The sequence below is a fragment of the Penaeus vannamei genome, chromosome 40, assembly GCF_042767895.1.
Source record: "Penaeus vannamei isolate JL-2024 chromosome 40, ASM4276789v1, whole genome shotgun sequence".
NCBI lineage: Eukaryota > Metazoa > Arthropoda > Malacostraca > Decapoda > Penaeidae > Penaeus > Penaeus vannamei.
Genome location: NC_091588.1, coordinates 9,623,013 through 9,638,012, shown reverse-complemented (window position 1 = coordinate 9,638,012; position 15,000 = coordinate 9,623,013). Strand labels below are relative to the sequence as shown.

At 34.8% G+C, this 15,000-nt stretch overlaps 1 protein-coding gene across 1 annotated transcript; it reads right to left on the bottom strand.

Annotated features, from left to right (window-relative positions):
• Nucleotides 1-4,463: 4,463 nt before the first annotated feature.
• On the bottom strand, nt 4,464-11,731 carry LOC138860224 (uncharacterized). The gene is made up of 4 exons (XM_070117420.1): nt 10,232-11,731; nt 6,025-6,141; nt 5,652-5,795; nt 4,464-5,329 (listed from the first exon to the last, which is right to left on the bottom strand). Exons 1-4 carry the CDS (start codon nt 11,030-11,032, stop codon nt 5,258-5,260), a joined length of 1,134 nt encoding a protein of 377 aa, XP_069973521.1. The 5' UTR covers nt 11,033-11,731; the 3' UTR covers nt 4,464-5,257.
• Between the last annotated feature and the right edge of the window lie 3,269 nt (nt 11,732-15,000).

Genomic DNA, 15,000 nt, shown 5'->3' with positions numbered 1-15,000 from the left:
GTGTGTGTGTGTGTGCGCGTGTGCGTGTGTGTGTAGAAAAGGTATGAATGAGAATGGATATCTTCATAATACAAGAGATGTATTTGACCGGTTTCTTCATCAGAAGTACATGGATACGTTTCATATATATATATATATATATATATATATATATATATATATATATATATATATATATATATATATGTATATATGTATATATATATATACATACATATATATATATATATATATATATATATATATATATATATATATATATATATGCATGCATGCTTACATATACATACATACATCTGTATGTATATATATATATATAGATATAGATATAGATATAGATATAGATATAGATATATATGTATGTATATATAAATATATATATATATATATATATATATATACATATATACATATATAAACAAATAAATAAATAAATGAATATATATATATATATATATATATATATATATATATATATATATATATATATATATGCATGCTTACATATACATACATACATATCTGTTTGTATATAAAAGTATATACATACATATATATATATATATATATATATATATATACATATGTGTGTGTGTGTGTGTGTGTGTGTGTGTGTATGTATGTATGTATGTATACACGTGTGTATGTGCATATATATATTCAATTATTTATTCATATATATATATATATATATATATATATATATATATATATATGTATATATATGTGTGTGTGTGTGTGTGTGTGTGTGTGTGTGTGTGTGTGTGTGTGTGTGTGTGTGTGTGTGTGTGATATACATATATGTGTGTGTGTATGCACACACACACACACACACACACACACACACACACACACACACACACACACACACATACATACATACATACATATATATATATATATATATATATATATATATATGTATATATATACATGAATATATATATACATAATATATATATATATATATGTCTATGCAAATACTCACGTGTATACATACATACATACACATTTAGTTTCGCATTTGATGCAATAATATCCTCATTACCATTATCATCGTTACTGAATAGTGCGCCACACGGTGTAGCAGCAAATTTTAACTCTATTTTCTTCCAGTTTCAGACCAGGCAGAGGTGCTCCGCACGCTCATCGACTCGATGCAGTTGTTTATACTTGACCCCCCAGAAATAGGGGCGGAGTTATAGGTAATTGTAGCGCAACAGCTGCTGTCCGGGGAAATGAGGGCTTACATTAGCAAATAGCAATAAACATATGTTGTTAGTTATCAACATTTCAAAATTAGGTATCAAACGATGGAAGTATCGAAATCAGTTGAAAATGCTCAGGCCTTAAGCGCCCCCATCACACGTTTTCCTTCGTTTATCGACACCGGTTGCGACCGTCACACTATTTTGAATATTTTGAGAATGACACTGTTTGTTAATTGATATAAGGTACAATTAAAAGGATATATGAGTTTATACCTCCATATTCAATTATACTTACAAAATAAGTATAGTGATTATGTAGAGCTTAATGTAAAATTTCGTGATATTTTTTCGACCATTCAAACACATTTTAAACAAGACAGGGATCTGTTTGAGATACTTCTCCGTATCTCATTCTTCACGGAACACGTGTACAGGTCTAATATGTCCAAGGCTAAAACATAAATGTTATAATTAAAAAAACAATAACGATTGTTGCCTGTGCATGAAATATCGAAATGTGTTAATTAAAAGCGTAGACGTGCCTGAGCCATGGTCCTATTGATATGAAAGCATTTAAGTATTAAATCTTATACTCTCTATTGCCGTCTATGATAGTAGCGTAGATTTACAATATTGATATCTTATCTATATAGCAGGACAATCTAGTAAAAAAGTTCATGTTCTCCCATTTTACCTGTGAAAGCTATTTCTTAAAATCACACCAGAGTCATAGACGTAGAGTATTTTACATTGCATCATGAAATATCTCTATGATATATTGAAATGGAAAAAAACGTATATGTACATTATATATATGTGTGCATGTATGTATACATGTGTGTGTATATGCATGTATAAATATGTATGTATATATATTTATACATATATGTATGTATGTGTACATGTGTGTGTGTGTGTGTGTGTGTGTGTGTGTGTGTGTGTGTGTGTGTGTGTGTGTGTGTGTGTGTGTGTGTGTGTGTGTTTGTGTGTGTGTGCATACATACATAAATATATATATATATATATATATATATATATATATATATATATATATATATATATACAAAAAAACATTTGGTCTAGTACTTGGTGCAATAATATCCTCATTAGCATTATCAACGTTACTGATAATACACCATATAGTGTAGTATCAAATTCGAACTTCCCATTTTCTTCCAATTTCAAAACAGGCCGAGGTGCGTATCAGCCAGGTGCAGTTGTAAATATATGGCTCCGACTCCATAGATAGGGGAGGAGTCATAAAAAAAAAGTGTATTGCGACAGTTTTTGTGTGGAAATGAGAGCTCATTATTATTATCATTATTGTTCTTGTTGTAGCTGTTGATATTATTATTGTTGTTATTGTCATAATCATTATTGTAGTTATCACTAATACTATTATCATTATTATTATTGTCATCACCTTTTTAATATTGTTATCATTATCATGGTTGATATTACATCTTTATTTATAATATAATCATCCCCATTGTTATAATAATAATAATAATCATTATTATTATTATTATTATTACTATTATTATCATTATTATTATTATTATTATTATTATTATCATCATTATTATCATCCTTATCTTGATCATTATGATCATTATCATCATCATTATTATAATCAACATTTATATAATCATTATCATCAATAAGAATTGGATCATCATCACTAATTTTATGGTTATTGTTATCATTATCATTTATTATTATGATTATTATTATCATTATTATCATCATTATTATTACTGCGACTACCACAACAATTACAACTGCTACTGTTGTTATCTGCATTATTATTGTTATCATAATATCATTGTCACTGTTATCATTATTGTTCTTCTTACTGTACTGATTTATTATCATCGTTTGTTTGTTATCATTGCAATCAATATTACCATTGCTATTATTACCACTATTACCATTATTGATAGCGTATTGTTATCGTTATTGATATCATTATCATTGTTGTTGTTGTTATCATCATTATAATCATTCCTATTATAGATATATATATCATAGTAATGATTATTATCATTACTTTTATGATCATTATTATTATTGTTATCATTATCATCATCATTTTTATCCTCCTCACCACCACCACAATCATCATCATCATCATGATTATCATATTCTGCATTATTGTTATTACTGCCATTATCACCATTGACATCCGTTCTTACATTCCATACCATTTTTCAGCTAGCATCAGCGTTATCAGTATTCTCATAAGTACTATTGCTATGCTGATGTTATGATCATCGATGTTATATTATCTTTAACATTATCATCAAACATTATTTTTGTTGTTTCGTTTTCAATATCATAGTTATTGTGTTTTCATGTTACGAAAACAATTCACAGACTCACAGGGAAGAAAACACTCAAAATTCTATCATTTTATTGCAACACAAGATATATTTTCTTCGCAATAATAAATGTTCATGCGATTTTTGCTTACATCTATGGCGCCCCTCCATTGCCACGGCGATAACTTCCTTTTACTTTTTGGATGGCGAAACCGTATGTCATAAGTTCAGTTTGTATCATTTGATTGCGTGTCAGATATTTAGAACATTTATTGTTTTGAATGTTCTGCAAATAATCATACTCGACATTCAACGTTCTGAGACTATGCATTGCGATGTTACAATGCTTGAGACATATGGTAATTTGAATGTGTCACATTATCTGATTTCAAAGACTATATTGACAATTAGAGTAATTTAATTCACTCTAAAGGGGTTAAAATTGCGATCAATGTTTATTGTTTTATACACACACACACACACACACACACACACACACACACACATATATATATATATATATATATATATATATATATATATATATATATATATATATATATATATGTATGTATGTATATATATATATATATATATATATATATATACGATTATATAATGTTACACTAAATCTCCTTTTCACTAAAAGTCTTAATAATGCTCCATTATTATTATAAAGGATTATTATCATATATGATGATTTGACAATAAATTTACGTAATACATTTCAAGCGCAACGAGGGGCAATGGCAGAAAAAAAGTTATTGAAAGATGATACAACACTTCGTCTCTGGGTCATAACAAATGAGCATTTCTAAACTTGTTTTTAGTTTCAGTGAACCCATAACATAACGCGTGTTTCTTTCCCTGGCTTTCTATCTACACGGTACAATTTTTTGTCACTGAACGAGGGATTATTAAAACGCATATATGTACAGCATATATATTGATCTGAAATTTATATAACACCAAATATTGCTTACAAAATTCAGCCTCTGTGTGATCTCATTATTTTGTGTCTTATGTAAAACACTTTATATATAATAACGTCGTTAAAAGGGTTAAATACTTTAAATACTGTCAACAAGACACTTTGTAACCAACTGAAAACAATTCATTATTCATCAAAATAACAATTCTTTCACAAAATATACTCTTCACTTTAACAATGTTGATTAACCGAGCATCAGGCGGGCGTGCTCTGCCCGGCATTGTATATGTTACTCGTACAAAACTAGCAGTCTTTTGTAGTGATTATACGTGTTAAAAGAACTGAGAGCGAGAATGGCACCGTCCACACGCGACTAGTAGCTGGAGCAGGGCAAATTTGTCTTTGGATTCCGCATGGGTTATGTCCTCCTGTTGATCAATCGTTCATTCTTCTATAATTATTATAATTTCTCTTGTATTTTCCAGTCCGGATTATGATGCTTTTCTTTGGCATATTGTCAGCTGGAGGGGATCTCAATGCATAACGTTTTTTTTTTCTTTTTGAAATTCACTCATAATACTGGATATAAACATTCCTCGCGAAGATTGCCACTCGCATGTCTTCTTTCTACTTTTTCGTTATTCCTCGTTACTTGCTGTCTTTTTAATTTCTTCGCCGTTCCTTCCCGACATAATTTTCTTTCCCGCGTCTGGGTCTTTGTCCTTTGCTCCCTTACCTCTCCTCTTCCTTGTCAATTCCTTCTTCCCTTGGGCACTCATTTTTTCTCCCTGTGTTCATTCTTCCTCCGACTCGTCCGAATTCATGAGAACGATTTTGTCTCGTGACTGTAGGTCGGTGATCACGTTCTGTGGACAAAGAGGTGTTATTGGAACATAGTATTTATTCAATTGCAAACATTTCATTCGGCTGTGTTTTTTTTAACACATATGTCACATGGTAGAATTACTATTGAAAAGAAGAAGAAAAAAAACAACTTTAAATTGATCTCGGCATGATAAATGGTCTGTTTTACGCTGTTGGTTATTAACATAGATCTCCGAAGTGAACGGAAATACAAAATGAAAATAATTAATGATGAATTATAAAAAAAAAAAAAAAAAACATATCAGACTATATGGAATCCAATAAACAGATATAAACAACGTAAAAAGGTGTTAGATCCCATACATGGATTCTGATCCTCCGCCTCCGAGCTTTGACCCGCGAATACACGAGGCAGACGCTGGCAGCGAGGACGGCGGCCATTGCGATCGCCACGACCACCGCCAGGATAGTCACCGTCACCTCATCCTGCGCGCCGAGGACGTCGTTCTGGGGAAACGGGTGGCGGTTAGGGTCAAGGTACTTGGATAGGCCTTTGCTCACGGGTTTCCTGTGGAGGAGAGCAGGTGTGTGTTGTTGTTGTTGTTGTGTGTGTGTTTGTGTGTTATTTCGTGTGTGTGTGTGTGTGTGTGTGTGTGTGTGTGTGTGTGTGTGTGTGTGTGTGTGTGTGTAACAAATCCACGTACATCCGCGCGACACAAGCGCCCGAAATACGCACCATCCAGCTGGAGGCGGCGACCGTGCCGGGCTTGACGGGGCTGTCCGCGCCGAAGATCTGGTCGAGGATCTGGTCGCGGCCGAGCGTGGAGGCGGGCCCGGCGGGGGTCTCTGCCTCCTGTGCAGGTGGGGACGAGGGGCATTTTATTTATCTGTTTTATGACATTTTAACTTTCGCTAATGTTTTATTTGAGTCTTAAGTTATTTCTTAAATGTTATAAATGTATTAGGAATACTGATTGATTTATAGCCTAATGTTTTATATGTATCAATTTATATCAATATCTAAATATGTATCCTCATCAAATATATTTTTCTCTACTGCCACAGCCCAATTACATAATAATTGCTCTAAGATTGTTTTCACTTATATCCATATCGACAATTTTCATAGGAATCATAATGGTTTTGTTGTAATTCTTTGTATACTCTGTCGTTATTTGTAGGTTATTATCATATTTCTGTAAAATGTAATAATTGTTAAAGTAAAAAAAACAAACAATGGCACTAGAATTATTGTGATGATGAAGGTACAAGTATTATTAAGAAACGAGATAAAGAAGTAACTGATACAATAACGATAATATAATAGAAATCAACATTATCAATTACAATAATAAAGATGTGAGGGTGATGATGATGATTACGATTAGAATGATAATAATAACGGTAAAGGTAACAGTAATGATAATTGTAATGATGACGATAATAATGTTAGAGATAAAAAATGATAATGGTGATGATAATATGAAGACTAATGATTTTAATATTAGTAAATAGAATAGCAATAATAACAATAACGAAATGAATAATCAAAATAATAATAACAATGACAGGAAGAATACGAATAATAATAATGGTGATGATAATGATAATAGCAATAATATTATTATTAATAAGAACAGCAATAATGACATTTAAAAGAACAATAACAATTATGATAAAGATAAAGAACAATGACAATAAAAATGATAATGATGGTTATAATGATAACGATGATAATACTAATGAGAATAATCATCATTACAATAATAAAAATAATAAAACATAACAGCCTTAATTATGATGATAATATAACAACGACCATAGAAACTGTACAAAAATAATAATGATAATAGTAATAATAATAATAGGAAGATAATAATAATAATATTAACAATAATAACAATAATAATGATGAAAATGATAATAATAATAAAAGTGATAATAATGATGATGATGATGACGACGATGACAATAATATGATGACCGCGGGGTGAAATTTCATAGAAAAGTATCATCAACGGCTGTTGGTGCGCCACAGGTTTAGATGCCACATGCACAAGTGTGAATCGTAAACAAATTATCACACTTGGTGTTCTCGCCTCGAAGAGTCGGTTTTGCCAGTTCAAGCAGTTATCAATTTATGCCAATAAGTTTTGCGCTTGTTTCGGAACTGTTTCTAAGCAGACGGAATTCGCTAGTTCATGCTTTTATTTATTAATTTATGATGAGGTTCAGCGGGAAAGGCTAGATCAGTAGCAACTCGAGGAGGTGTCATGGCTTCTGATTCTAATTTTGGAAAAAAAAAGCACATGGGGTTTATTTTGATGACGTCACAAAAGTTACGGATGCTTTGTGAATATGATCGATCTTTTTGGTCTCTTCAATTTTCAAAAAAAAAAGAGGAAAATAATGATTTTAATGGTTATACTTTCATTGCACAATCATCAAAACAGACGCTATGACACCTCCTCGCGTTGCTACTGATCTAGCCTTTCCCGAGGTTCAGCGTTTGTTTCGGAAATGTTTTGAAGCAGACTCGGGGTTCAAACTTAGGAATAGATCTCCTTGGAATTTTGACTGATTAGAGGATTAGAACATTGATGATGTTGGCAACAATTTAACTGATAATTATGGTGATAAAAGCATTAGTAATAATAATGATAATGATAGTGATACTACTACTGCTACTAGAAGTAATAGTGTAATATTACTATTATTACCACCACTACTAGTAATGATAATAATGATAATGATGGTATTGCAAATAACAGTAATAATAATATTTATCATAATGAAAACAACAAAGGTAATAAACTATTACTATTACTAAAAATGATAATTATAACAATAACAATATGGAAAAAATAAGAATGCCAACGATAATGATAATAATGATAATCATGGTGATAATAATGATACTGTTGATGATAATGATGAAGATCGAAATAGTAGCAATTATAACAATGTCATGATGTATTATTATTGTTATTGTTATCATTATTATTATTGTTATCATTTTTATTACCACTATCTGCCTTATTATTACTGCTACTAAAATAACATCAATTATGATAATGATAACTTTAATAAATGTAATAATAATTCTTATGATACTCATAATGATAAAAATGGCAATATTAATAATAGTAATAATAATAACAATAACAATAATGACAATAACATTAACATTAACATTAATAATATTCATAATAATAATAATAAGAATGAGAATAAAAATATCAACAACAACAATAATAATAATAATAACAATAATAATAGTAGTAATGATAATAAAAATAATAATAATGATAATGGTAATGATAATAATATCAACAATAATAATAATATGAACAACAACAAAAAACATCCACAATAATGATAATATTAGTAACGGTGATAAAATATAATGATTATGATAATAATAATTTAAATAATAATGGCTATATCATAATTATATTAATAATTACAATTGCTTTTATCATCAGCAACCAGCTTTCATTGTATCCTGGTCATCTTTATCATAATCATCCATATCATCGATTTTTTCACATCCAAGGCAGACCCTTCCCTGCAGTTGCGTAAACACAAAATAGTTTTTTTTTAACTACTTGAGATACCACATCCCCCTGCCTATACCACACAAATCATAAATAAAAAAAATTGATCACTGCTCTGTGTACTTTACAAACATAACCACAATGCAAGGTGGTCCCTCCAAGATGGCCGCTTCAGAAACGAAACAGGAGATGCTCGATCCAGTGCACGGAGTACGCCGTTCTGAGAGAACTGCCAGTTCCTCCTTTTCTGAGAATGGACTCCCTGTAGGAAGTGTGGCGCGATTGGCGTTCGACCGTGTATTGTACCTGCGACAAATTCTTACAAATGGTGGAGGAAATGGCCATCGTGCATTTCTTGTAGGTTGCATGACGCGCGGTGACCCTGGGACACACGCGTTTCCCCATCATAGATTCGAATGCAGCAAAATACTTAGCTTCAGGCCTCTTGACAGGTGCCTGTCTATTTCACTATATTATCGATGCAGAAGTACTAGGCCGAATTCTTGTATTGTATTCCGACTTTGTTTTTCATTTTTGCGAACAAAACGCATTCCTTTGACGTCTAGATAAACTCTGATATATATATATATATATATATATATATATATATATATATATATATATATATATATGTATATATATGTGTGTGTGTGTGTGTGTGTGTGTGTGTGTGTGTGTGTGTGTGTGTGTGTGTGTGTGTGTGTGTGTGTGTGTGCGTGTGTGTGTGTGTGTGTGTGTGCGTGTGTGTGTGCGTGTGTGCGTGTGTGTGTGTGTGTGTGTGTGTGTGTGTGTGTGTGTATGTGTGTGTGTGTGTGTGTGTGTGTGTGTGTGTGTGTGTGTGTGTGTGTGCATATATGTGTATACATACGTATATATATATATATATATATATATATATATATATATATATATATATATATATATATATATATATATTGTTTGCAATACTGTTATCCCCATTATCAGTTATGATTATCATTACATTCTTAGTATTGATATCATTATCATTAATACTATTGCCTTAGTATCAATGAATACCATTATCACAATTATTTCTACAATGCAATTATAGGGTATCTATTTATTATTGTCATCATTGTTATCATGGAAACAAATATATTTAACAATATACTCCTAATTTTGATATTGCTATTGTTGTGTTTGTCAGTCGATCATGATATTAATTTGATTGCAACATTTTCCATCGTGCTATTAGAGACATCGTCTCCGGATTACCGTCTTGTATCCGTTACTTCTTTATCTAATGATTTAAAAATTTCCTATGATGGGCATTGTATTTTTTCTTTTAATTGTATTTCTAACCAAATGATAATAATAATGATAATTGCCACAATTGTCATCTTTTCATCTTCCCCGTTAACGTACCTGCACTCCTGCGTTGACGAGAGTTGGCGTGGGCTTAGAGGTCACTACAGGAGGCGCGGTGGTCAATGGTGCTGCGTCCTGGCCCCTCTCTCCTCCTCCTGCCTCCGCTGCTGCGTATTCCTCATCGTTGCTTCCTGACGACGCTTCTCCTTCGGATGCTGAATCTATGTCGCTGAAGTCACTGCTGGGTTCTCCCCCTCCTCCTGCAGTTTCCGTGTCCTCTTCGGCGGCCACTCCGCCCTCCAGTTCTCCTTCTCCCCCTTCTGCTTCGCCTTCGCCGTTGGAGATGACCAGGCCATCGTGGACGGTGAGTGTGGGCGTAGGATTGGTCGAAACGGGCCCTGGGTTGTCGGCGTCGTCCTCTCTGTGGTCCAGTGAGTCTGCATTTACAGACAAGATGGCTTCCGCCGTCGTGAGCGCGGGTTGGTTGGGCAAGTCGCCAAGGTCTTGGTCGTTCGTGAGGTTCCCAAAAGAGTCGTCAGCGCCGTCGGCCCCTGTGCCTTCGTCGGGGATCCGTTCCTTATCGACAAGCTGCTGTCCCAACTGGCTGATGTGGCTCCATAGCAAGTCCGCACTCTCGTCGTCTCGTCCGCCCCCGTCCTGCACGCTCCTGAGGGTAAGGGGGAGGATGACGGCGAGGGAGACGCCGATAACGATAACGAAGGTGGTGATGACGGCGGCCAGGTGGCAGTCGCGGCGCGCGTGAGGACTGTCGATGCTGCGGGTGGTGATGTATTCGGCCTGCGGCGAGCCCTCCTCCTGCGGCAGGCTCGCGTACGTCACCGAAGATTCACGAAGCATTGTGTAACGTGTCGGAATATATATGTTTTTTTTTTGTTAGATATATATTAGATATGTATGTATGGGTTACCTTTATTTTTCATACAAAAGATATATATCTATATCCCCTTGGTAAACACACTAACACATTTTTCTTACAGCTGTGATAGATAGGTTTTCCACGACACGCACTCTCAACCTGGCCACTCCGCACAAAATGAAAATCCTCCGCCCAGTCTATTGTAACCTCCGGCTGACAGAGCGTCACTTAAGCCCTCAGAGAACGGTTGCGTGACTCTGGGTGTGATTGTCAACCCAAACAGCGGCTCTTCGTGAGGAACGCCTTGGCAGCAAGATTACACACTATCGGTAACAACAGAAGTCAGAGAGTTGTCGAGCCATTAACAGGCTTATGCTCCGGGAAACACGAGGTTCTTTGACGTCCACACGTACACACCCTTGCTATTGTTCACAAAGGTCACCCAGCCGGCATTGCTCGCAATCCTTTAATATTTCTCTTCTTCGGGATGTGACGAATGAAAGACAATTAAATCACCTCCTTCCACTGGCTACAACCACTGAATAAACATCCAATCTTTTCTTGGCGATGATTATCTACCCAATGCAGCCCGTATTCCCACACACACTTCCCTGAGAGAGCGACCCTAAAACCGCCAGGAGAACGAATGACGTCACCTGGACGAGCTCGTGAGCGAAACTGAGACTGCTCGGTTCTCGCGCCTGCCCGAACACTTGCTCTCTGGTCAAGCTCTTCTACAGTGACGCCCATAAACGTTTGGTAATCAACGGTGTCACAAAATTCGATAACATTAGGAGATAACTGAATAGAGGCAATATACTGAAATTTCTAGATAGCAGGCATATGGAATACAAGATATGTGACATACTATAATATCATGTCTATTTCAAATTCTCTGTACATGAATTTGTTAAAACATTATAATCTGACATGTGAAGAAATATAAGAAAATATTGTTTTTTGTCTGCGTTTTTGATTTGATATTGTGACATAGAGAATTTTGTTACTGGACTGTAAATAAACTGCTTGAACTGGCATACCATTAGTAAGTGTGAAAAACCTAATCAATTTTGGTAATCAAGCATATTTATGCATCTGAATTAATGTATCAGATTTCTCTCTCTCTCTCTCTCTCTCTCTCTCTCTCTCTCTCTCTCTCTCTCTCTCTCTCTCTCTCTCTCTCTCGCTCTCGCTCTCGCTCTCGCTCTCGCTCTCGCTCTCGCTCTCGCTCTCTCTCTCTCTCTCTCTCTCTCTCTCTCTCTCTCTCTCTCTCTATATATATATATATATATATATATATATATATATATATATATATATATATAAATATGTATATCTGCCTGTCTATCTGTCTCTCTATTTATCTATATGTATGGATGTATGTATGCGTGGGTCATTCAGTAGGTCTCCCGGCGCGAAGGTTGGGCCGAAGTCCACCGACAGATCACCTATATGCTACGCGCAGCAGGTGTGAGATCTCGCAGGTGTGCCACAGGTGTCAGAGCTGACTCACGAGCCACGTAAACATAAGCAAGAGGCTGTGTCAATTTTCAGTCTGGTAATGAGGTGTGACTCTTTTTGCAGTCTGCATAGTTCACTTTCGAGGGGTTGGGGGTAAATCTTCGGGATGATTTTGTATTGTAAAGGAAGTTTTAAGCAACTGGAACCTGCAATGAAACCACGGATGGTTGCTTTTTCCATCGGGTATTTTCGCCAAGATTTGCACGGGTTGAGAAACACTTGTGCGGCAATTTAAAATTTTAGTATAAAAAAATAGTTCTTATAAATTTAGCTCTTTTTTATCCACTCACGATTTATTCATTTTATTTACTAGTAAATACGCACACGTACACACACACACACACACACACACACACACACACACACACACACACACACACACATATATGTCTGTCTGTCTTGCTCTCTCGTTTTTCTCTTCTTTCTCTTTCTCTTTCTCTTTCTCTTTCTCTCGCTCTGTCTTTCTCTCTCTCTCTCTCTTTCTCTTTCTCTTTCTCTCTCTCTCTCTCTCTCTCTCTCTCTCTCTCTCTCTCTCTCTCTTTGTCTCTGTCTGAGTCACAAAATTGTGGATGAATGTGTCCATGTTAGTATTATTCCTTTTATCAATTTTAATTTCATTACAATTACCAAGCATTATTTTGTTGGTATGTATAACACACAGACTATTGGAGCAGAGGGGGATAGGTATGATGAGGGGCCCCCTTTGTATAAGTATCCATTGGGGTCCTGGGGGGGGGGGCAATGAGTAACCGCCCTCCCAATGGTTGTATCATTTATAGCAGCAAAGAATAAAGGGGTAAATAAATTGACAGATAAGAAAATGTAGAAATAAACAATGATTTATATTACAAATAATAAGGGACCTCCTGAATGATTCATGTGGTAATGACCAGAGCCAATCAATGATTTCTTATTTTCCATCAAAGTTACTCTGGAAGTACTTCTCAAGATCTTGGTTGATTTCCGATTTCAGACACAATTTAGCTGCATGCGCTGATGCGATAAAAAAAAAAAAACTTCCCACGACGAGAAGTTAAAACTACCAATCGGAATAAATTCTTTTGTTGGTGAATGCTATTGAAGTTTAACAAAAAGAATGCCAAAACAAAATCAGAACTGTTTGTCATCATCATTGATTGCATTAGAGTAGTTTAAAATTTTGTGGATCTTACATTTGAGATTTACAAGTGTAGTCATCTCAACTACTAAGGTCAACGACTATAGGAAAAATTAAAAGAAAGGAGACACAAGGGCTGGGCAAAATGAACTTGGGTTTCCTGTTCCAACCCCAGCCCCCAGCCCCCCAGCAACAACAGACACGGTACTGGAAGAGTGGAGGGAATACATTCGTCCATCCTTTACTGCCTGTCTCTCCTTTCCTTTCTTAGATTTTCATTGGAGGACATTCATTGAATGTTCGCCTCCTACTTATGAGTTTTAAGGTGCTTTCGTGGACTATTTGTTGTATTCGAGATGCACCGAGGGTTATTTCTCAACCTTTCCGACAATCAATTGTTTACCATAATCAGTATTTTGCCATTAATACTGTAATATTATTTTAAACACTGTCAGTTTTGTGTTGTGATTAGGTATGATGTTAATAAGTGTTGGTATTTGATAACATTATCATCAGTCATTGTCATGGTCTTTGCTATATGAATTATACCATTCTAATACATATTTTCATCTAGGAAAATACCAATCTTATCAACACCCTTCAGTTCAAGTCCAGATGAAGTCTGACCATGGTTTAACCTTCGATCATGTGAACAATAACCAAGAATTTCTGGGTTATTTCATGACAAGACAATGAAAATACAGCAGAAATCACATGTTAGCACAGTTACTGATATATATACAGCAAGGAGCATAGAAGTCAGGCAAAATAAGAAGGAAAAGTATCAGGTTATATTATTCTTTATTGGTGACTAGTTACAGGAGCTACTGCAATCTCTATATTTACACGAGATCTCCCTTGGAACCCCACTGCTAAGGCCTCACGCCACCGTTATTTACACCAACAACGACATGGGCTCCTCTGGTGCTAATGGGTACGTTGTTAAGACATTTGAGGAATAACATTGTTAAGTGATAAACTGCTATAAACCGTAGATACTGATCTCAGAAGGGTGATTTTCTCTTCCATATTATAATGTATCATTGCCTATACTAATTTGTTATGCAAAAGAAAATAAGCCTTGCTGTAGAGGGTATCCTCGGCTTGCTATTATGACTGATGCATAAGTCACGGGCTTTGACAGACAGTATTTACTTTCGGAGGAAAAATACCCCAGATCCAACAGAATCAAGCAAAAACCAGGGCTTGGGTCTTTTCCTCGGAGTAAATGCATATCCAGCTAAGCAGTTTAACCATTACATATTTAGTGTACCTGATGAAACAATTGTATGTTTATAGTGTACTGAAAAA